The sequence below is a fragment of the Salvia splendens genome, chromosome 1 (assembly GCF_004379255.2).
Source record: "Salvia splendens isolate huo1 chromosome 1, SspV2, whole genome shotgun sequence".
In the NCBI taxonomy this organism is placed as follows: Eukaryota; Viridiplantae; Streptophyta; class Magnoliopsida; order Lamiales; family Lamiaceae; genus Salvia; species Salvia splendens.
In genome coordinates this window covers 42,562,173-42,585,754 of record NC_056032.1, presented here as the reverse complement: position 1 = coordinate 42,585,754, position 23,582 = coordinate 42,562,173, and the positions used below count along the sequence as shown (strand labels likewise).

The following is a 23,582-nucleotide window of genomic DNA, read 5'->3' as shown; positions in this document are numbered from 1 at the left end:
TATTAAAATCTCTTAAAAGGAAGCTAGAAATAAATGCTCGAAAAATGTGCTCTTTGATCAATGTGTTAATCGCTCAAATGAAGGTTTGACTATAGGCTCGATCAATATGTTACTGGCACTCAAATGTTGGCTTGAATCAACCAAGCATCATCATTATTGAGCTCGGTTTGATAAAGTTATCGAGCTCGAAATTGGGGTCGAGCTCACTCTGTTTATTATCGAACCGAGCTCGAAATTGGGGTCGAGCTCACTCCGTTTATTATCGAACCGAGCTCCGAACGAGCCTTTTTCTTAGCGAAGGGTTTTAGGATAATTCATCTCTGCTAAAACCCCACCCTTCAAAATTCCACCGAAATCGTAATCTATCAAACAACGGAAAGATGAAGCTTCAATCTGCCTCTGTCTTCCTTCAAACCTGTCCTCCCTCAATCCAAATTTCGCCCCGCCGCTTTCAAGCTGTAAGTGTTCTATCTTCAATCTCTCATTTCCTTGCGATAATTTCCATAAATTAACAAATATATCTACTCCCAAGGTCAACAAGCATCACAGAAATCAACCTGGTTTGATAATTCCGAGGCCCGTTCATATTCAGCTCAAATGTAAGTTTTTCCTAATTTTGTTCCTATTTTAAAAATAAATTCTGCGTAGCCGACTCATTTTCCCGCATTTCAGCAGTGGTTTCATCTTTAAGAAGCGAGGGCTTCATACGTGCTGCTAATTTGATTTCTCCAAGGAAGTTAGATTTTCGGGTTTTCGCAAGAAAGGGGTCGGATGAATTTCATGGGAAATCGGGCTCTGTTTCTTTTGGTGGGTTGAGCCATCAGTCGGTGGAAGAGGGCAAATTGGTATCGGCACCCTTTAAGGAAGGGACTGGCTCCTTACTGTGGGCTTTGGCTCCAGCTGCTTTGATTGCGGCGTTGATTGTTCCCCAGTTCTTTGTTGCTACCGCTGTCGAGGACGCTTTCAGGAATGAGATTTTTGCAGGTGTTTTGCAAGTTCTTTTAGCAGAGTATGCTTATTGATGATTGATTGCCTTTTGGATTGGTTCTAACTTGAATATTGTGATTGAGACTACAATGCCGTCATCTTATTTTACTGAAAATATAACTGTGTTTGAAGTTGCTTATCTCAGATGTTGAGTGACGAACTAATGTATCTGGTAGTGTCATTGTAATACTTGTTATAATCTTCATTCGTAATTTGCTAGCCAAGTAATAATGCTTGAGTATGACACTCCATCTGAGACTTGTTTTTACTATCCTTTATCTGAATTTATTTGCCTTACTGGAAATGGTACTTAGTGCAACTCAGTGTGGATAAGTTCTCCTGCAAATCGAAGTTCAGATACTTCAGTTAGCGATTTCATTGTTCTCTCTTTTATTTTCATTGAACTGGACATGATTAGGGGTGATTTGCTCGAATTTTTTCTGTATTATGTATAAATGCCATGATGTTTGCTTATGAAAAAGGCGGAATGTAATGTTACTTAGCAGATTTAGGTTTCACCATGCTTAAATGCCGGGCTTCAGAATACCTGAATTTGTTTTAATCAAAAGTGATCTTAGCCTATTCATAAAATGGACTTCAGCAAACAGGTGGTTGAATTGCATAATGAAAGAAAGTTCTTCTGATATTGCTCTTACTAGAATAAATTCATTGTCTGCATTTTCTTCTCATGTATGATAAAAAAAACATCAATTTACAAACATTTTATATATTAAATACTACATTTATTATGAGTATCAGAGGGCCAGGGATTTACTTTTTCTTATTGCAGGAAAGACAAATTTTCAGATCACAAAACCTTAACAATTTTTAACTTCGATGTTTGTTGCAGAAATTATCTCTTCCTTCTCAACCGAGATAATCTTTTATGCTGGACTTGCTATCTTTCTGCTTGTAACTGAACGTGTACAGAAGCCATATCTTGAGTTTAGCTCTAAGAGATGGTCCCTCATCACAGGACTTAAAGGATACCTGGCATCAACCTACTTTACTATGGGCTTCAAAGTATTTGCCCCGCTTCTAGCGGTTTATGTTACCTGGCCAGTGATTGGTATTTCCGCATTAGTCTCAGTCGCTCCTTTATTAGCTGGTTGTCTAGCTCAATATATCTTTGAGAAACGTCTTGAGAGGAATGGCTCATCCAGTTGGCCTCTTATACCCATTATCTTCGAGGTACAAAATGCTTGCATTGAATTTTCATTTATCTTGATTCAAATGGAGTCATCGCTTAAAGTATTTGCATTGTCCTCAGGTCTATAGGATATATCAGTTGACCAGGGCTACGAGTTTCATTGAGAGATTAGTATACGGGATGAGGGAGGCATCTGCAACCCCTGCAGTTATGGAAAGAACTGGGGCTTTGATTTCAATGATAGTCACTTTTCGAGTTCTTGGGGTCGTCTGTCTCTGGTCGTTCCTGACATTTCTACTTCGTCTATTTCCATCAAGGCCAGTTGCAGAGAACTACTGATGTATATAGCGGTAGATCTATTTTCATCCCCTTAATGTCGATACAGTATTTCGTTTTCCTTGCTTTAGAGAATGTAGTGTTCTGCATATGAGATCGAGATTATGAATTTTGCAGCATTGAAATACAGATTAGCTAAGAAATTTCTACTCCCTCTTTTAGTAGAATGTGGTCCACTTTTATATGCTAGATTTATATAAGATGAGAATGGACTTTCTACATCAATAGTAAAAGTAAAATAAAACTTATACTATTAGAAAACGAACAAAATGACAAAATGAGATTTTTAAGTGCGGATACCTCCTTTTAGATGATGTGAACTCAATAACTAAGTTACACTACGTCATCACTAAATAATTATTGAAATCGAATAAAAAATGAAACATAACCTCCTTCCATACATTCCAAAATTGCTTTAAAGATTCTGGATTAGACTAAGCTCTATAGTTATTAAGAGTGAATCTGCTCAAACCTTCTTCCTCGCTGTATTATGTTAATGAAGCACACAAATGCAATCAGAAGTACGCAGAATGCTGTATCTTTTCTAAATCATTTGTGAAGATTGGCTCTTCAAGATGTTAGGCCAACAGATTCCCAGTAGCTGGTCTTTGTAAAGTTTTTTGGCAAAAGTCAATTTCAAAAACATTGCAGAACTCCCTAACAAGCGACTTACAAGTAGTGTACATCAAATCTTGATCATCATTGAGATCATAATCTTCGACTGGGCGTCCATTTTCATTTAGAAGCCCCTTGATGCTTCCAACTTGACGATCCCTAATCCCACACGGGATGATCTGATCAAAGGGTGTTAAGTCTGTGGATACATTTAGTGCCAAGCCATGGTATGCTATCCATTTTGATACTTTGATACCAATGGCAGCTAATTTAGCATCACCTGAAACAGTTGAAGATGTAAAGATTTTATATTGTTCATGCCAAAACTCATGTAGGAAATCATTGCGTGTGCAGCAAAAAGAGGACAAGAAAGAAATAAAGATGCATATGGCCATTAATTTCAGTTCAAGAATGGTAAACCAAACTGAGGGGAGAGAAAGTAAGGTCAAAACAACTATCAGTAATTTCAAAATTTTCATAATTTATGTAAAAGCTTTGATATAGCAGCAAAGTTATGAATGGGGAATGAATATAGAAGCAGCAATCTGAAATGAGAAGACATCTTCCAATCTTTCATATACCATGCTAATTTCTTTGAATATTAGATGCAAGTAAAGATTGCCAAACACAAATGAATTGCATCCTTGAACTTTCTACTTACATTTTCAGTTTTTGTTTGTGATAACGAAACATCTCTAGACAATTTCCAGGACTTGAAAGCAAAAAGTATGAGAAGTCATTTGACATACACGATTTATATAACCAATACACCAGAGTTCCAATCATACAATACTCAAGAAGCTACAAGAATAAAGATCCTTAGTTCTGCTGTGCTGCTTTTATGATTTTCCTTTTTCTCTACTTGTTTTAAAAGATCACATCAACTCAAGGGAAATCACATATTTTTTTTGTTTATTGTGCATTTGAATGGGTTTTGCTATTACCAAATCAGGATTCTCTTATGCTCTCTGAAGCAAATTCTTTAGTATTATCTGTATCCCCCCACTATTATTACACATGAATCCGCAAAGGCAATCACAACAAGTCAATAACTCACATTCAAGTTCTAAGGACTCCATGATTTCCATCCCGCACTATCCGATAGTGCAGAGAAACCTATCTAGAGGGGATCCTTGTATGTCTTTTAACTATATAGGAGTAGTAACTTGGATGGACAAAAACATCAATCTTATCTGTTTCCATGCAAATGGCCGCGTGCCTTATAGACTAGCAAAAAAACGAAACTGAAATCACAGTACGTACCAACCCAAACACCAGTTAAGCCCTCAACTCTTGAAGCTTTAATAGCAAATGTCGAAGAAAGAGCCCGAATAACCACCTCTTCAAGTGATCTCAGGTACCAATGGAGATCCATCTTGTAATACCGGAGATTGATGACAGGATACATGACTAGCTACACAGAAAACAATCACATTGGTCAGACCAAAAGAACAATCACCCACCACATCTACAATGGAACACATTTATCTCTTCACACACTTCCTAAAGTGAAAATTCCTCACAAAATTTAGTAATTTTAAACTTCTGCCAAGCCTATTATGCCAAAGTCTGCATTCCAAGATCCATTATTCAAATAACTAGAACTGAGATAGTTAGAGAAATAAGAAATTCCTCAAATTTTGACCAATTCTCCATTGGTAACAAAAATATGAATAACTAACAAAGCAAACATAGTGAAAAATGAGGAAGAGTGATACCTGACCAGGGCCATGATATGTAACTTCACCACCTCTTTCGGTGCGATACAAATCAAAAGGAGCATTGTTGACATCAAAATTCAAGTAATTCTCACAGCTGCCGGTGCCCATGGTGTAAACAGGTTGGTGTTGTAAGACAATCAAACTGTCCGAGAAATCTTCATTTCTGTCACTCAGTGCACTTCTCTCCCTCACAATGGCCTTCTGCCACGACCACGCCTCTGCGTACGGCACCACCTCATTGTGCAAGTCATACAAATCGCAACTATATTCAAGCATAAATTAGTACTCCACAAAAACCATAAACAAGCCTACAAGTGGAATTCAAAGAAAATACCTTCTTCTGGTTGAGATGAGATGACAAGAATGGATTTTGCGGGTGGTTTTAGAGGGGTTTTGATTCAATGGCGTCGGCGCATAGCTTAGACTAGGATTGACCAATAAATTCATATTTGCACTTCATCTACTACGTCATAGAATCAGAATTCGAGTATGGAAATGCACAAATCAGACAAGAGGGAGGAGAGTGAAAAGTGGGCGAAGCATCAAGGCTGGTGTTGGTTTGTAGCAGCGGAGCAACCAAAGCGAAACCCAAAATGTACACCATTCGAAGGAGAAGACTGGGTTTTGTACATTTGGCTCAAATTGCAATTCGTAAAATAAAAGATATGGGCTTATTCGTCATTATTTACCAAGCCTTTTTTCCCATTTTCTCGTTAACTTTAAATAAATAAAATATTAATACTACTAAATAAAACTAATTTTTATGGTATTAGATTAAAATCAACTAAATATATAAAATAAATATTTTAATTTTTGTAACTTGTCCTCGGTAAACCAAATCGATGCCATATTTAAAAGTTTCAGTGGCTTTGATTCAGTTATACTAAGCAAGTTATATTTTTGGATTTTATTTATTTTTTAGTTTGTAGAATTAGTAGATGAAAAAATATAATAGATGAAAAAATATTAATTGTTTTTCCCTCACAAATTAGGTTTTCCTTATTTTCACTTTACTAGTTTTATTTTTCATAAGTTTAGAATTTTCCTTTGCCTATATAAAAACCTCATTGTTGATCTTAAAAATCAGACTTTGAATATTAATTATAAATTGAGTTTTTATACCCGAAGTAGTTCTGAATTGGTTGAGTTGTTTATTGCATCATCGTAGCCAAATGCTAAGGGTTCGTTTGATTGCCATGTTAGGCATTGATAGTGCCTCTTATCTATGCTTATATGATGTTTGATTGCCATGTTATTAGTATCTCTAGGCCCGAAAAAATGGTCAAAGCCCGCTGAGGCCCGATGGACTACCCATAAATTAGAGATTACACTATACCACCCAAATGTTGTGATAGTGCACTGTTTATCTAAGACAGCCACTTTTACCCTTTCACTTTCTCTCCAACTCATCTTTCTCTCACCCATTATTTTTTCTCTCTCTTCTGCAACTTCATCTATTTCTTCTACAACTCAACCCAATTTTTCTACAAGTCGTCTCTCTCTTCTACAATTCCATCCTCCATAGTCCCTTCCTCACTTACAATCCCACGAGATTCTTCTTCTTCTTCTTCTTCTTCTTCTTCTTCTTCTTCTTCTTCTTCTTCTTCTTCTTCTTCTTCTTCTCCCCCCGACATCTCACGCGCTCCATGGCTCGTATCGTCAGATAGCTCCGCGTCAACTCTCCGTACTGGAACCGGCGATCATTTCTTCATCTAGAGTTTAGGGCTTGAGTTAGTGATTTGGAACTTGCTCCGGTAACTTGGTCAGCCTTCAATTTGTTTGGAACTTGCTTGGCGGTTTCCGTTTCATCGTTATTTTGCTTGATTTTGGATGGAATGATAAGTTTGACAAAGATATGCGTTTCTCTTTGTCGAAATTCAGATTTAAATGTTTTCTTTTTGAGGATTCATTTGCTGAATTTTTATTTAATCATTAGAATTTTGATTTGTGGAAAAGCAATTGCTGCTTGGGAATTGGACGAAGGCGATGTATGAGAATTGAAATCAAGAACATGGGAATTGAAATCAAGAACATGGCTGTGAAGATGATATAAGCAAGGAGATTCTACAATGAAGAGCTTTTGTAGCAAGGACATTTTTGTCATGTTAAACCTTATCTATGAAACATTATCTTGTTAATCAAACAACATCATAAAAATACTATCTGACACTATCTTACTTTCGGCCCGAAAAGACTATCTTAAGATAACTATCTTGTTATTTTCTAACATGGCAATCAAACGAACCCTAAGAGTGGAGTCTTGATATACATAGAGGATTGCACAGAATTCAATCATCATTACAAACCAATGTGATATGAAGTAGTCACCTACAACAAGCCAAGCCCTTCCACAGGCTCAAGAATCGAAAGCACGATTACCCTTCTTCTTACTTTTATCACTTCCAATTTTAGGTTCAAGAAGATGAGATAAGACAATAAATATATGAATGCAAGCAACCAACTACATAAACTTGGCTTGTTTTGAAACTAGAAGTGCTCCGTCCCGTCTTAGTAGCATCTCTCTATATAAAATCATTGCCCAAATAAGTGAACTACACCATAATTCTGTGCAAATTCACCCCCCATACCCCATTCCAATATGAAAGCTTGTAAATTGTAATACTAGCTAGTATAAGGTTTCTACTTTCTAATTCTATGGTTTTGTTTTGTTTATACCAATTCAATCAAATGCATTTCACATTTTCCATAAATCAGATTTTAACAATAATAATCGAATCAACGCATTTTACATTTCGCTACCCTAAACTGCACTACATTAGCTAGAATATCCAAGTAACTTCTCCAAGTCCTCCGTCTCAATGTTGGGGTCTGCGACGGCGGAGGAGGGAATCTGGAGGAAGATGATATGAATAGGTTTCTGAGAGATTCAGGAGGAGAAAGAGAGGGATGAGGTGAGAGCAGAAATTGAGGTAGGGAGAATCGGACTTTGTATTATGCATACACATGCTCAAACCGAATCCAACGCGGGAATCGGAATCGGAAACCGCCGGTCAAAAAATATAGTACTATTAATCTTTTATAAAATTAATTTTCACAACCAAATATATACAGCAATTTCATAATAGCTCATATTTATTTGTTGGGCCTATGAATTCCAAAAAACTATTCTGGTTTGTTTCTCTTTTATAGAGACTTTCTCGAATGTATTATGTTTCACTTTTAATGTGAAACATAATATATTGATGTATTTTCTTTTAGAGTAAGGTCAATTTTGGTCCTAAACATATGACCGAAACATAAATTTGGTCCAAAACATTCACTTTTTGAAAAACAAGTTCATAACAAATGAAATCCGTGTCAATTAAGCCCATTTTTTACGGTTCCGTCAATTTTTTACGGTCAACCGTCGATTAGCGAAATGTTGACTCGATTAGGCAATTTTGATTACTATAGCATATATATACATTTTTTTTGAAAAAAATTGAAAAAGCAAAATTATAAAAGCAAAATTTGAAAATTTAAAATTAAAAATACAAAATTAAAAGCAAGTTTCTAATATTAAAATGCAAAATATATGACACTTTTAAATTTTCATTTCCCCCTCTCTTTCTTCTCCAAGAACCCTACTTTCACCTTTCTCTGCAACACCACCATACACCATCCGACCGACCCATCGGATATGGCCGACTCGAGGTGCAGCAGGGTTCCGGCGATGGCGGGGGCGAACAAAACCTACGATTTAGCTACGTTTTCTGCAATTGCAAGAAGGTAGCATCTCTTCAGATTGTCACCAACCAAGCAAAACCGGCAAGGGGGAAGCTTTACTTTGTATGTGACACCAAGGAATGTTGTTTCTTCAAGTGGTGCGAGCTATTCATGAAGTTGAAGCCATTTCTTCATCAACCTAAGTGGGGGTTCCGGTTTTGAGGGTTTAACATTGAATTTATCGGAAATAAAGGATAAAATTGAGAAACTGGTGAATGTTGTGTCGTATTGTATATGGTTTGTTGTTGTTGTAACAATTGTCTGTGTATTCAAGAAATTTGATGGATTTGAATGCCAAACCCTAATTTTGAATGATGAATTTTGGATGAATTTTGAATCTGAATTTGATTTTGAATATGGATGGATGGATTTTGAATCTCCTACATACCATTATGGGATGGATTTTTGACTTTCGATTAGCAATTTAGGATGGATTTTTTTATTGTGAATCTGAATCAGAACTTAATAAACGTCAAAGTAGTCCATGATATTCATAATCAAGCTCAAATCAGTCCTGGACATTTTACAATTAGATGACTAATAATTCAAGATTAAGCCTAATCGGGTCAACATTTCGCTAATCGACGGTTTACCGTAAAAAATTGACGGAACTGTAAAAATGGACCTAATCGACACAGATTTCATTTGTTATGGACTCATTTTTTAAAAAGTGAATGTTTTTGGACCAAATTCGTATTTCGGCCATATATTCAGGACCAAAATTGACATTTAGTCTTTCTTTTATAACTATATGGTTCAAATCATTCATTCATCCTTTTTTTCCAACGTGGGTTACAAAAGTTTCTTCCGTCATCTACTTTTCTTTATTATCCCTTTCTAGATAGAGTCCAATGTTATGTCGGCACTAGGCATTACCTTGAACTTCTAAGTTTTTAACCATATAAAAGATAATATGCACATGTTGCATTTAAAAAAAATAACATCCTCATATATTTACAATATTTTTAGTATATATATATATTACATTTAATAATAATTGTAATAATTACTATACCATTATTTTATTATTTAAAATATGTAACTAATATACACTCAATTGGTGACGTGGGTGCAGCAGGTCATATCTCCTGTGTTGATATAGTTTAAATCCACTTGAGATAAGTGTTCACCTTTCTTGAAATGTCAAGAAATAGGCTCAATTCTGTTCAATAAATGTCGTTTAGTGTCTTTTATTAAAAATTGACAGGCCTTTTATATGGATTGGGCCCGCACTGTAGCATTAAGAAAAGTCAACTTTTTATTTCTTGCACATGAGTTGATAATTGAAACTGCATTGAATTTTGTGTCAAGAATTGAGCACGAAATGACATTTATGTCCTGGCTTTTCAATATTTCACCCCAAATGGCCCTTGTCTCTGGGGGCTTTTCCGCCAACTCATAAAGGAGGAAATAATATTTAATTTTTATACAAGGCAAAACACACTGTAAATCTTGAAAACTGAACATCCGTTTTAAATTTTATTTTTGTGGGATCCACAGCCACATATCAACCATGTTTCATTTCTCATCTTCCCACGTCAAACAAAGTGAACAAGCAACATTGTTAGAATCTGGAATTTGACTTAATTCTATCTTTTCTACTAAGAATATTATACTCCTACTACATTTGTCTACAATAACTAATGATATTTTTCCATTTTGGTTTATCCAAAAAATTAATATCTTTCTGATTATAAAAAAAAGTATATTTGTAATGAACTGAGCTTCATTCTCTCTTAGTAATAATAAATCATATGTTCACTCTAATTTTCTTTAAATTTATTATTTTTTTATTAAAATACGTATAGCCCATGATTTAAATATAATTATCTATTTTCTACATTCAAGAATATTAATCTGATTCGTAAAAAAAGACATGTATACAAAACAAATAATCAAATAATACACTTTTGTATAATTTCTTTGATAATGATGTGACTTCGGGTGACCCAACAATTTTTATTGTACTTTTAATTCGTTATCTCTTCACTTCCTATATTAATATTCTTCGTGTATCATAGTAGATGTTATATTTGGGTGATGTCATAAAATTTTTAGAAGATGCGGTTTTGTGTGTTAAGTGAAGAGAAAAAAATATACTTGCATATATCGATATAAGGGAGAATTTTAAAAAAAAATGTGACGTTTTTTATACGACAAACTAAAAAGGAAAATATGACATCTACTTTTTTGAGACGGAGAGAGTGTCACTTTCTAATAATTCAGCTTCACTCTTTGACAAGCATCACCCAATAATTCAGCATGTGATTGAATAGACCCATAATACTAGGTTCTATGACTGTGTGACATTTACTCTGTGATAAAGGGTATCGCTAATTAATTAGCAATAATTCAGCTTCGCTATTTTGACAAGTCTCACCCAATAATTCATGATGTGATTGAATAAACCCATAATGCTATGCTCTATGTCTCCTAATAATTGTCTATTTTTATTCCGATACGGGTTTTAATTAGAAATATAAAGAAAAGTGAGTTGAAAAAATTAGTGAAAATATGAGTTCCACTTTTATATATTAATTTTATAATAAAATGTGAGCGAAATGAGTTAGTGTGGTAAAAAATGAAAGTGGACGATTTATAGGGGAAGAAATACTTTGAAATAAATGGAGTATCGCTTTACCAATTATTCAGCTTCGCTCTTTCACAAGTCTCATCCAATAATTCAACATGTGATTGAATAAACTCATAGTATGACGCTGCATGGTTACATCTGCCCTAATCTCACCTAATAGCACAACGTGTGATTGTCTGAAACTGCCCTACATATGAAAACATAGACAATCATAGGACATATGGCTTAATAATTTAATTGACAGGGGTGAGAGAGATGCCCCTTCTAACCAAGACAATATGGTACATATATGACTATAAAAATTTTGAGTGACTATCCATACACTAAATTTTTATAGATCATTTTAATAGTGGATATTATTTTCATTTGGAGCCATTCAATTTCTCCAAAGAGAAATACTTATATTACGCTAGACACTTTTGCATAAAACTATGATCAAGTATAGCTAGCCAACAACACATTTATGTCATTCGATATGAGTTCGAGTTCTAAAAATCGAATTATATTATACTAAGATATATAAATTTTTGGAAATTGAATTGCACACATTTTATGAATTCTATACCATTTTATGAAAAAATAGCAATAATATAGTTTGTAATTTTCACGATCATTCCATTCATTTCATTTTCGGCGAAATACATGATACACATTTTATGAATTCTATACCATTTAACGAAAAAAATAGCAATATTTTGTGTAAAATAATTGGATTTTCGCAATAGTAATTTAGATTAAGGATTTTAATATATGTCAAATTCTGATCCATCCTCAATTTTCAAAAGCAGAATTATAAATCATAGAGCTAGTAATTTTCATGATCATTCCATTCATTTCATTTTCGGCGAAATACATGATAATTTGGTAGCTTGTTTTAAACGCATGGAATGGTAAAGTAAGAGAGAGTCTCAGTCACTTTTGCGCACTCATTTTATAAATATGAGAATAAATAATTAAAGTGGAAAAATGATAAAGTAAGAGAGAAAAAATAACCTTCTAAACATTATTCTCTCTCTTACTTTACAATTTCTTCACTTTAACTATTTATTATCATTTTTATAAAACGAGTGCGCAAAAGTGACCGAGACTTCTAATGGCGGACAAAGGGAGTACTATGTTATGGACAGGGGCGGACACACGTAGAAACTGGGTAGGGCTGAAGCCCTTACCCAATTTTTTTTTTTATATTTTCTACTTTCAAATTTTTTTAAAATTTAAAAAATTGTATTAAGCCCTTACCAAATAATGCCACTGAAGACCAAATTATCTTGGAATGAATAACTGTGAGGGGCTGAAATTAAAGAAGGAAAAAATAAGCATCTGCAGAAGAAAAACGTAAAAATGGTGTTTGAAGAGTAAGGAAGATGGAAGTATATTCACAAATGAATTAAATAATTAATAGTATAAAGGTAAAAGTCAGATAGACCCCACTTTATATTCATTGACTAGTTTGTAGAGTAACTTTTTAAAAAGAGAATGTACTCCTATTCTTTAAAAGTGCTATCACCTTTTCAAGTTGGCACACGATTTTTTTGTTAAAATAAGTAAAATGGGTATAAAATTTAAAGTACATACATCTTTAGAATTTTAAAAAATTAAAGCGAGAGAAACAGAAGAGTTTTTGAAGTTTACAGAGAGCGGCCGCAGCAATACAGAAACGGTGCAATTTTGTAAAGGAGAGTTTGAGTCTTTGAAATTTTTGGAGAAATTAATATTCAAATTTTACACAAATTGTGAGTAGGGAGTATATTAAAGTTATTAATTATTAATTTTATATTATATCTCTTGTTTTTATAAGATTTTGATAGAATAGGTGCAAGCTAAAAAAGTTATAACAATGGTTAGTTGCAAGCTAATATTCGTGATTGTCGTATAGAATACAATTTATGTTAGTGAGTGTTGATAGTATCTTATGGAGTTATGGATATTGTACTTCAATCATTATTTTTTGGCTTGACCGTAGAAGATGGAACGCTTCTTTAAAAAAAAGCGTTGGAATGAAAACACATAGAATTCAGTTGCTACCACTTTAGATGTAAAACCACAGCTGTCACATGTTTTTTATTAGATATATTTTGGACTACTTCGTATTAAATATATATGCATTTTTACAATTTTTGCAATTTTTATATTATATAATTATATTTGACTGTAAAAAAATATATAGTGAAGTTCAGCCCTTACCGTCAATTTTTTCTGCGTCTGCCCCTGGTTATGGATGTTAGCTCACTCTCTTAACTATAACCATTTTTTTTCTGATTTGACAATTTTCTTTCAAAATAGGAGTACTACACATTTTCTGTTGCACATCGTATAAAACTTTAGTTTTCGCATGAACCCTTTTTTATTATTATTACTATTATTATTTTATTGTAAGTTCATTAAAATAAAATAGTCCACACACACAAAAATACAGTGGCGGACGCAGGATTTCAACTCTGGAGGTCCAAATTATTATTAATATTTACGAGATATTTTTTGGTATTTGCATCAACGAAATTAGTTGGGGCATGATGGCAGGGATTTGTAAGAGATATAAATGAACATTAAGTATCAAATAATAATAGGTTGTTGATGGTACGTAACTAGAAATACATATTGTGATTGTCGTTAAAAATAGGGTCGACATTGTTACAAAAGCATGAATACTCTTTTTTATGACTAAAACATGGTAACACCGATAAACAATAGTAATATCTTTTTTTCCTTTTATCCACCACTATTAATTATTAAAAAATATATAATTTTCATCATTTTGCAAAAGTGTATGTTGAATGAAAATAAAATATGTAAATAGAAATTTAATATCCACCACTATTAATTATTGAAAAACTTACAATTTTTCATCATTTTGCAAAAGTGTATGTTGAACAAAAATAAAATATGAAGATAGAAATTTTAAATCCAAAAAAAAAAGAAAATGCAAATGTAGAAACAAAAATAAAATATGTAAATAGAAATTTTAAAGCCACAGAACAAAAGAAAAAGCAAATGTAGAAAAAAAAGACTAGCAGGCAACTTCACGTTACGTATGTTAATACGATGTATAGTATATACTACAAACTAAAATTGTTGGGGGTTTCGTGGGACCCCCATACCCTTGTGTAGGTCCGCCCCTGCAAAAATATCTAGATTGTATATAGTTTTAAACTTTAGCAACTTGTTACATTACTACATTATATATAGATGAAACACAAGAGCTCATCCCAACTCAAACATTGACAGCTTTTCTTATATATATACTCCTCTTTATACGTGTATATTTTCACATTTCAATTTCAACTGAATTCGATGGAGTTCAATTTACAACCCCAAAAGGCTGACACCACCGTATTTGAAGGAGAAGGTGGCGGTTACTACGCGTGGACGGCGGCCAAAACTCCAGGCGGTGATCGGCGCCGGTAAACTTGTTTTGAAGCCACAAGGCTTCGCTTTGCCTCACTATGCCGATGCTAGCAAGATTGGTTATGTCATCCAAGGTAACTCAACGTTGATTCAATTTTGGTTGTGCTTGTAAAGCCATGTTAGTAACTTTGATCCATATCTTAATATAAATATAATAATATTAATAAATATATATTGAATATGAATTTCCAAGATATATATATACGTTCTATTCACAAGAAGTAAATTTGGCTTTTATCACTTTTATCCATGGACGTGGATGGAGTGAGTAATACTAGTATATGTTTAATTTTTAAATGACCATTTATTCATATAACATGACTCTTTACTATTAATATTGTCGTAGGTACTTGCACCGTAGGAATCAGACAACCCTCAAGAGAAAGTCGTAATCATCAATAAAGAAGACGCCATTCCATGTCCAAATGGGATAATTTCTTGGTGGTTTAATGCCGGAGATTCCGACCTCACCATAATATTCCTAGGCGAAACCACCCAATCGTATACCCCCGGCCAGTTCGACTACTTACTATTGACAGGTACTATAGAATTTATTTGAATGCACATCTATTAAATTTTGATTTATTACTCATTATTAAATGAGGAACATAGAAAGTAAAGAAAAAGGTAAAAATAATGTTGTTGATAGACATAGTTTTAAATTAGGTTAATCTATATTATACGTTCTAGTTTATAAATTCACCGAATATATTAAAAGTATGATTTTTATACGAGATAGTATGTATATATACTCATTCGACTATAAGAAAATAGTGATCACGTTCGACGTCTTCTTGATAGGCACCGTGGGCATGCTCCGTGGCTTCTCCACTTAACTCATCAGCAACGCATTTGGTCTGAGCCACGACCACTCCAAACAATTGGTAGAAAGCCAATCTAACGTACTGATCATCAAGATCGACGATCACTTGCCTGAGAAATCTAAGTGCAAGAAAGAAGAACATGTCATTGATCTCGATGCTATGTTTAAACAAGGAGGATCCTCCAGTGTAGAGATCACGTCGCGGGATTCTCCTTTGGTGGATGGAGTTGGGCTTAGCCCGAAATTGGTGAGGCTCGAACCTGAGACCGTGCTTGGCCCTTATTATAGCAGGGCACATCAGATCATCTATGTGACGAAGGTGGAGGTCGGGTTCAAATTGCTGGGTTGAATGGTGCGAGGGTGTTGGATGAGTTCGTTGAGGAGGGCCACCTCGTCGTTGTGCCCAAGTTCTTTGTGGCTGTGCTTATGGCTACTACCGATGAAGGGCTTGAATGCTTCTGTGTTTCCACGTCTCCGAGGTACGTATAAGTTTAATGGTGCGTTGTCTTTGGTTGTAAGAAAACGAAAGAGATAAGAAAAGATAGGAAACATTTTTTTTATCTACTCCTGTCTTGTCTTTTCTATCTCTCGTGTTCTCTAAGAGATAAAAAAAAAACTTTTTGCTTATTATTCGTTCACTTCAGACCGCAAATCATTAAATACTTAATAGAAATGTCCCACCAAAATTATGTTCAATATTTGCCACTGGGATCAATGATAAGTAATTTTATAATGTTGGACTCTAAATTGTTATTTCTTGTCAAACTAAAATAGTAGTAAATGGATTTATTTTATATTTTTGTTGTATGCCTTTATCAATGGAGTTAGGCGCAGCCTATATAAAGCATTGTCTTCATCAGTTTTGAAGGTTGCGTTGAATGTGTCCCCTGATTTGGTGAAGAATTTCAAGCATGAAATTTGAAACAAGCTTTAAATAAAATTTGGGGTTTAGTTTACTGGAAATAAATTTGTCATTTATTCTGTACACAACCTTAGCTGGTAAAACGTTTTATCTCCAACAAACAAACTAGAATTCGAGTCACCACAACACAGTTTCCATGTCCACGATGCTAGCTCACGGAAAGAGAAAGGATAACTAAACATGGACTATATCATAAATCAAGGGGTTCAAAATGAACGAAATAGAGAGACCCTTATTCACTCAACTTGATACAACTAACTTACTAGTAAATTTTAGTAACCTTTGAACAAATTGACTATATAAATTAGGACACCATTTTTCAAAATAATACTGTATTCACTAAAAGTAAAAAAACAAAAGTCACAGCACGCATCCTAGACATAAACAGCAACCAATTCCAAGCAAGCCATCATACATTCCAATATTTCAAAAGTAACAAGATACTTAGAAGAAAATGAAATGGATAATAATGATGTCTCCTTCTCTTTCAACAGCATGAAATGCTCATATTAAAAGAAGAAATTTATCGGCTGCTTTAATGTGGTTATACCATATTACCATGGTCGACTGCCCTATGGATCGAGATAAATGATCTCTGCAAACATGGAAGCTCGTCGAAAGCGGAGTAACTCCTTCACCAAATCCCATCCGCTATCCACTGAGGATGGTTTCACAGTCATTCGTTCAAGAACAGGTGTATTTGCAAGCAAGAAGTTGATGAAACTGAGTTCTTGTCTAATGCCAGAAATTCCAACAATCTTAATAAGCCTCAGTTGATTGAAAGGGAAGTTCTGAAAAATGTCTGAGATTTTAGAAGCCATTCTAGCAGTAACCTGTTCCTCTGGGCGAGCCTGTAAAACGAGTAAACGTTTCAATGTTGCGATGTGTAAAGGATTTGTTTGGTCCTAAATATTTGCAAAAGGCCACGAGCCTTGTAGCTTAGAGATATGTCTCCACTTTAAAAGGGCAAGAACAGTATGAATTCTAATCCCTACATCTCAAATTCAGAAAAAAATAAGTTACAAAGAGAAGAAATTTATATCCACTTTTCTATATTGTCATTCTGAAGGGCTACAAGGAACTAAAATATAAGAACCGAAAACTAAAAGGACAGAAAAGAAAACAAAAATGAGCACGTTATATCGATATGATGATTTGAAGCTGAGTAAATATGAAGTATACAAAGACAAATGAATTGAAAGAAAACTGACCAGTAGCTCAAGCTCCTGAAGATTGGGAGAACTTCTCAAAAGGCAAAGAGCAGCCAAGTTCTCTTCCATATCATTAAAATTGATGCGAATTGAAAGAAAACTAAGCTCAAGACACGGAGATGGTAGTTTTCCAGGAATAATACCAGCAGCCAAATACTGGAGATAAACATTAATGAGAGAAGTAGAAAGATAAAACATTAATGACAGCTGAGATGAACATTGTATGACTGCATGCAATAACTCTTCTGATGATAAATCTAGTTTTGTGTAAATTTTGGGGTTACATTAGAAATGCTTGGAAATAGTACAACAAATATCATCATATTTCTGCTATCAAAATGCCAATGCCACAATGATAGAGCACTCTGAACAATGACAATAAAAGGAGATCATACCTTTAAGAAAAAGCTTTGCACCTCAAGCCGTTGAATATGGGGTAGACAAGCAAAGAATTTAATCAAATTCCCCGTGCTGCCAAAAGCTAGATTCCTCTCAATTCCAGAATTAACATACAAACCAATAGAAACAACGGCAAGATGGAGAGTATCCTGGAAACTGACGTCTTCGAACACACCTCCAACATCAAAGAAAAGGAGATTTGGAGTGTGAATATTAAGAAGGGAAAAGCCATCAAAGTTCATTAATGTCAGCCTCTCCAGTAAGGGGCAACTTGATATCATAAGCTCAAAGGCCAATTGGTCCATCGTGATATGCTGAAGATCAAGGCTTTTCAAGCTCTTAAAGCCATTGAAGAGTGGTGGAGGTTTTAAGAGGCAGTTAAAAAGCTCCAAGTGTACGAGCTTTTGACATGAGTATATAGACGATGGAAGCCTGTATCTATGACCTTTCCATATTTCAAGAATAAAGTCTTTCACAGAACCCCTTGATAGGTATAGAATCCATCTATCAATATCGCTAACACCTTGGAGATCTTTATGGGAAAGCTTAAATTTGTGTATCGGACCATTGTGAAGCAGTAGGACATGATCAACAATACTCACTAGTTTGTTCTTTGTAAGTGTTTGATCTTGGGTGGAGACTAAAACAGAGTGATTATCAAACACGAGATAAGGGAGGGTAACCCATCTGTATCTCCACTTGCTCGACAAAATACTTGTTCGAACAGCATCCCTCAGAGGTAAATGCGACAGGATTTTGTCAACAATGTGCCCCGGTAAGTTGCTTATTGTGTCAACCTCTATATTTAAACTGCAAGGAATTTCATGATGTTCTCTTTGCTTCTGTAAATTTGAACTAAACAAGATGAGTAATATTGTCACCCAAAAACTTATGATAGCATGAACCTGATAAACATCAACGTACCCTAAAAAACCACAGCATATATGCACGATAAGCAACACCGATAAACATAAACTACTTGATGATACAAGCAAGTGATGACTACAGTATAGAAAATTAAAGTACTCATCCATATATATGCTTTGTAAATCACATGCAATGCATACCATTTTATCACATTGTCATTGCCTAACAACATCCAGAACCATAATCGAACCCATGAAGAAACCAATACAGGCACTAAGCACACATATATATGTTATTTATATGATCAAAATGAATGAAACATAGAAAACTAGCACCCAGTGAAGGTAGAAACATACCATATTACTCATGAAGCACAATAAAAGTGTTCGGTGCTTCGTCTAAAGAAGGCTAAAACTCCAGCTGGATGATTGTAATGGTCATACCTATTTTTCCAAACAACAATTTATGTGACGGAACAACACGACTGTCCAGGAAACTCTACATTTCTGAAATCTCTACATAATATAATACACAGAGCACATACTTTGAATTCTTGTAACATAAGCATATTAAACTGAAAATCACTTTTTAAAAATCAAATTAAGGACTATTTGTCTAAGTTCAAACAAAATAGGCCCCATGCATCACCAAATCCTCGATTCCTTGTGACTAACATACAAACTCACAACAGAAACATTCCCATCACCATTACTCAGAAAGTCAAACACTCAAAAAATGAACACATCACAAACAATATCTTGAGTTTTAACTTTCTAAAGTATGTCCCAACTAAACAAAATTGAATCCCTAGCAAGTTCTTTCAGAAGTAGTACCAAATATATTGAGAAGAAAAGACAATAATTTTAGGGTTTACCATCACCCTAATCTCATGAATACTTCAATTTCTCTTACATTTCATCACGATTTTGTGAATTTACCAAGATTAATGAAACTGGTGTAGTTCATCAACAATAAAATGGCCCAAAACATGTCTCCCAACTTTATTTAAGCATAATTGTTTCTCTCCACACCACAAAACCCAGCAACAGGCAAAATTTAGAAACGAAGTTATAGAAAATTCTAGAAGTATCTACCATGCCGCCATTACACAGAAACAGAAAAAAATTGTACAGTACTCCACAATAATTAGAGCAAAAACGGAGAAGCAAGAAGAGAGGAAGACTAACAGAGTTGAATGTTTCACATTACGCCCAACCAATCCACATATTTTTAGGAGTGACACTGAGAAGATTATGAGCTCTGGTGGGTTTTATCTGAATTGGTGAGGCGTTGATGATTTTACACAGACTACTGAAAAGATAATCTTTTTTACTCAAAGCAGAAGTTTTTAGCGAAATCGCAATGTCGGCCGGCTAGAAAATCGTTGTTGATAGTATCAATCGCCCTATTTTTATTATACTGTTCTTATCAAATTCTTGAGCAATTGGGTTCAGCACCATAGGTTCACAAGAAAAGTGAATCCTCAAAGCCCATTTTATTTTTATTTTTTACTGTTCTTATTATCTTGGATTTTGTATATCAATTTTTAAGATATTACTTGCAAATTAGTAGTACTAAATTATTGATATTTTTAGATTTTACAATCGATTACTAAATTATTGATATGTTTATAAGTATTGTTATGACTTGACTTACTTCCGTGACACTATCAGATATAAATGAAAATAACGTCACATTATAGATAACCGAACGTTGTTATATTATTGATGAAAAACAATATCAGATGTTAATTTAATTGGAATGTCGACCTGCAAAAAACTGGACGATTTATGTTTGAATCGGCGGTTTTCTTCGGCAGCTTTTGTGGGCATGTCATGCCTCTATTTCCCCTTGCAAAAAATTATTGCCTTCCATGTATGTAGACTGAACCAAAGGCAGTTACGGAGTCACGTTGGAACAAGGGATGTATTTGGTGCCAAGGATTGTTGGTGGTGCAGTGGTAATTTGCCCCATGTTTGTATCGGGATGCTCGTGTTCGAGTCCTTTCAGCAGCGTGTTACTTCATGTTAATTACTTTTATACTCCCTCCGTCCCGAACTACTTGCACTTATTTCCTTTCTAGGCGTCCCAAGTTATTTGCACTCTTTCCATTTTTAGTAAAAATTATCACCTACAGCCGCAATTGTTGACTTTGTTATACACTCATTCCTTAATCTCCGTGCCGAAAAGGAAATGTGTGAGTAGTTCGGGACGGAGGGAGTACTAGTCTAGTAGGAGTATTATATACTCTCTCCGTCCCGTAGAAATAGACCATATTTTCTTTTTCGTCTGTCTCATAGAAATAGTCCATATCCACTTATAGAAACATTTTTCTCCTTCTTTTTCCTTTATCATTTATTAGTCTCACAATCCACTATACATGTTTTAAATGAATAGCTTTTATTTTGTATCTATAAAAATTGAATCTAATTTACTCATATTTTCTTCTATATAATAACATTTCTTCTACAATAAATATTACCTTAGTGCTATAGTATTTCAAATATTTTTTTTAATTTATAAAAAAATGAAGTAAATTGACATAGTACATTTTTTCTGATACAATAAACATTATATCGGTTGTTATATCTTTTGAATTCAAGCATTAAAGTATATTATGTTAATCTTAATTTATGCTAACATCGGATTTTGAAGTTCCGAGTTACTTTACTTATTTATTGCACTCCCTAACTGAAAATCATAAATCCGCCACTGACCAAAGGTTAACAGTTTTATTGGACCATAATCCACCTATCATCTTTTCGATTTTAGTATGGTTTGGTTCAAAATCGTGGTCAATAACCGATAATTACCAAGCTGGTTATGGACCGAATCAGCAGTTAATATTGTTCTGATAGAAAGGTTGAATGAGATAAACTAAAATAAAATCATTATTATGTAATGGGATGAGACATGTGCAATACAATAAATCAACAAATATAAACTCAAAATTGATCATTAGTATTGCGTTATCTATACTTGTAAAATGGGCATAAATCAACAAATATAAACTCAAAATTGATCATTAGTATTGCGTTATCTATACTTGTAAAATGGGCATAATAAAATATTTCTCCTTTATTATGTTTATCAGTTGAACAATAATTGGACATAAATAAAATATCTTTCTTGTAAGATTGGACATGATAAAATTGAACATAGCAAATTAATCATTTTATTAATTATGTTCAAATTTACAAGTAAAAGATTATGCAATATTTTGATTTGATATAATATTGTATTGCTAATCACGTGTTGGACATACCACGTCTCGTTTTGCTTATTGTACTATATATTTTTTACGAAGATATACAATATTGATTTAATTTAATGGCAATTTGTAGCAGTTAAATCCTGTATTTTTCCCCTTTCCTTATTTTTTTTTTCTGGAGAAGACCACTTGAAAGTGATTATATACCCAATTTATATCGAAATCACGGCTACAGTAGATTTAAAGTTTGAATAATTTTTCAAACAAAATATCACACTTATCTTTTAGAGCACCCACAACCGTGCTCTTGCCAGCGAGCACGGTTGTGGGCCCGGCCCCACTTTTTCTGTCTGCTCTCTGGCAAGAGCACAACACCCACAGTTGTGCTCTTCCGCAAGGACGGACACAATTCAATTTAAAATTTAATTAAACAAAAACATTTCCATAATATGAAAATTCATTAAAAAACCGAAATAATATTACAAATTACAAATAAATTTAAAAAGACATAATTAAAATCCTAAAAATTAAAAATTAAATAATTAAAATCCTAAAATTAAAAAAACCACTACTTGTTGCCGAATTTTGCCCACATGTGTTTGATTAGGTTTTCTTGTAGCTCAATGTGGGTTCGGGTATCGCGCATTGTGTGCCTTGTTTCGATCCTCTGGCCCACCGTCGTATGCACCCCTCGGCGTGGGGGAGACCTCGCGGTTGAGCTTCCGGCTTCATCCTCGTCGTAGAAGCTAGCCGACCTCGGTCCTTCGTCGGCTATAATCATGTTGTGTAAGATAATAAACGTGTACTTGATGTCGGCGATATTATTCACGTACCACAGCCGAGCCGGGGCCTTCACAATGTTGAATCAGGCTTGAAGGACCCCAAAGGCTCTTTCGACGTCTTTTCGCGCGGACTCTTGACGCTGCGCAAAAAGAACCCGTCTCGGGTCTCACGGGTTGCTGAGCGTCTTCACGAAAGTCGACCACCTTGGGTAGATACCATCGGCGAGATAGTAACCCGTGTGGTATGTATTTCCGTTGATGGTGAAGACGATCGCCGGTGCTACACCATTCATCACATCATTGAAGAGTGGTGAAGAATAGAGCACATTCAAGTCGTTGTTGGATCCGGCAACGCCGAAATATGCATGCCAAATCCATAGGCGGTAGTCGGCGACCGCCTAAAGGATAAGTGTTGGGCCGCCACCTTTGTGACCGCTTAAGTGTTGCCCCCTCCAAGCAGTCGGGCAATTCTTCCACCTCCAATGCATGCAGTCAATGCTGCCAAGCATTTCGGGAAAGCCATGGACTGATTCGTGAAGACGAAGCAACCGTTGACAATCATCGGTGGTGGGTACCCGAAGGAATTCATCACCGAAAGCTGACCGAACGCCCTCGCAAAAAAATTTTAGACAAAGGGTTCCAGTGGACTCACCGACATGCAAATACTCGTCGAAGAGGTCGGCCGTTTGCCCCGTAGCGAGTTGTCGGATGGCACATGTACACTTCTGCAATGGCGTGATACTTTGCCGGCCGGCTGCATCTGGACCTGTTTGGAAAAATTCAACACGTAAGGACAATGTGTTGACAATTCGCATAAACAAGCGCTTTGACATG

The 23,582-nt window shown here is 34.8% G+C and overlaps 3 protein-coding genes and 1 pseudogene across 7 annotated transcripts; 2 read left to right on the top strand and 2 right to left on the bottom strand.

The window, feature by feature from the left end:
- Positions 1–54: 54 nt before the first annotated feature.
- On the top strand, positions 55–2,634 carry LOC121753160. Of its 2 annotated transcripts, none has more exons than XM_042148361.1 (5): positions 55–458; positions 533–599; positions 673–984; positions 1,838–2,178; positions 2,258–2,634. In XM_042148361.1, the coding sequence occupies exons 1-5, from the start codon at positions 381–383 to the stop codon at positions 2,474–2,476; spliced, it is 1,017 nt and encodes a 338-aa protein (XP_042004295.1). In that variant the 5' UTR covers positions 55–380; the 3' UTR covers positions 2,477–2,634. The 2 variants fall into 2 exon arrangements, with proteins under 2 accessions (XP_042004295.1, XP_042004303.1); XM_042148369.1 differs by having other exon boundaries at positions 58–458; positions 676–984.
- LOC121753177 (octanoyltransferase LIP2p2, chloroplastic-like) lies at positions 2,423–5,446 on the bottom strand. Of its 2 annotated transcripts, XM_042148387.1 has the most exons (5): positions 5,144–5,446; positions 4,807–5,071; positions 4,352–4,502; positions 3,147–3,368; positions 2,423–2,557 (listed from the first exon to the last, which is right to left on the bottom strand). In XM_042148387.1, coding segments are annotated over exons 1-5 (753 nt in total). In that variant the 5' UTR covers positions 5,257–5,446; the 3' UTR covers positions 2,423–2,555. The 2 variants fall into 2 exon arrangements, with proteins under 2 accessions (XP_042004321.1, XP_042004314.1); XM_042148380.1 differs by lacking the exon at positions 2,423–2,557 and having other exon boundaries at positions 2,996–3,368.
- An 8,910-nt stretch (positions 5,447–14,356) lies between these two features.
- Positions 14,357–16,352, top strand: LOC121803213 (annotated as a pseudogene).
- A 241-nt stretch (positions 16,353–16,593) lies between these two features.
- LOC121753113 (F-box/FBD/LRR-repeat protein At1g13570-like) lies at positions 16,594–20,204 on the bottom strand. 3 transcript variants are annotated; one of them, XM_042148305.1, is made up of 5 exons: positions 19,943–20,204; positions 19,112–19,198; positions 17,885–18,730; positions 17,490–17,645; positions 16,594–17,129 (listed from the first exon to the last, which is right to left on the bottom strand). In XM_042148305.1, the coding sequence occupies exons 2-5, from the start codon at positions 19,121–19,123 to the stop codon at positions 16,851–16,853; spliced, it is 1,293 nt and encodes a 430-aa protein (XP_042004239.1). In that variant the 5' UTR covers positions 19,124–19,198; positions 19,943–20,204; the 3' UTR covers positions 16,594–16,850. The 3 variants fall into 3 exon arrangements, with proteins under 3 accessions (XP_042004239.1, XP_042004247.1, XP_042004231.1); XM_042148313.1 differs by having other exon boundaries at positions 19,112–20,204; XM_042148297.1 differs by lacking the exons at positions 19,112–19,198; positions 19,943–20,204 and having other exon boundaries at positions 17,885–19,105.
- Positions 20,205–23,582: the final 3,378 nt, after the last annotated feature.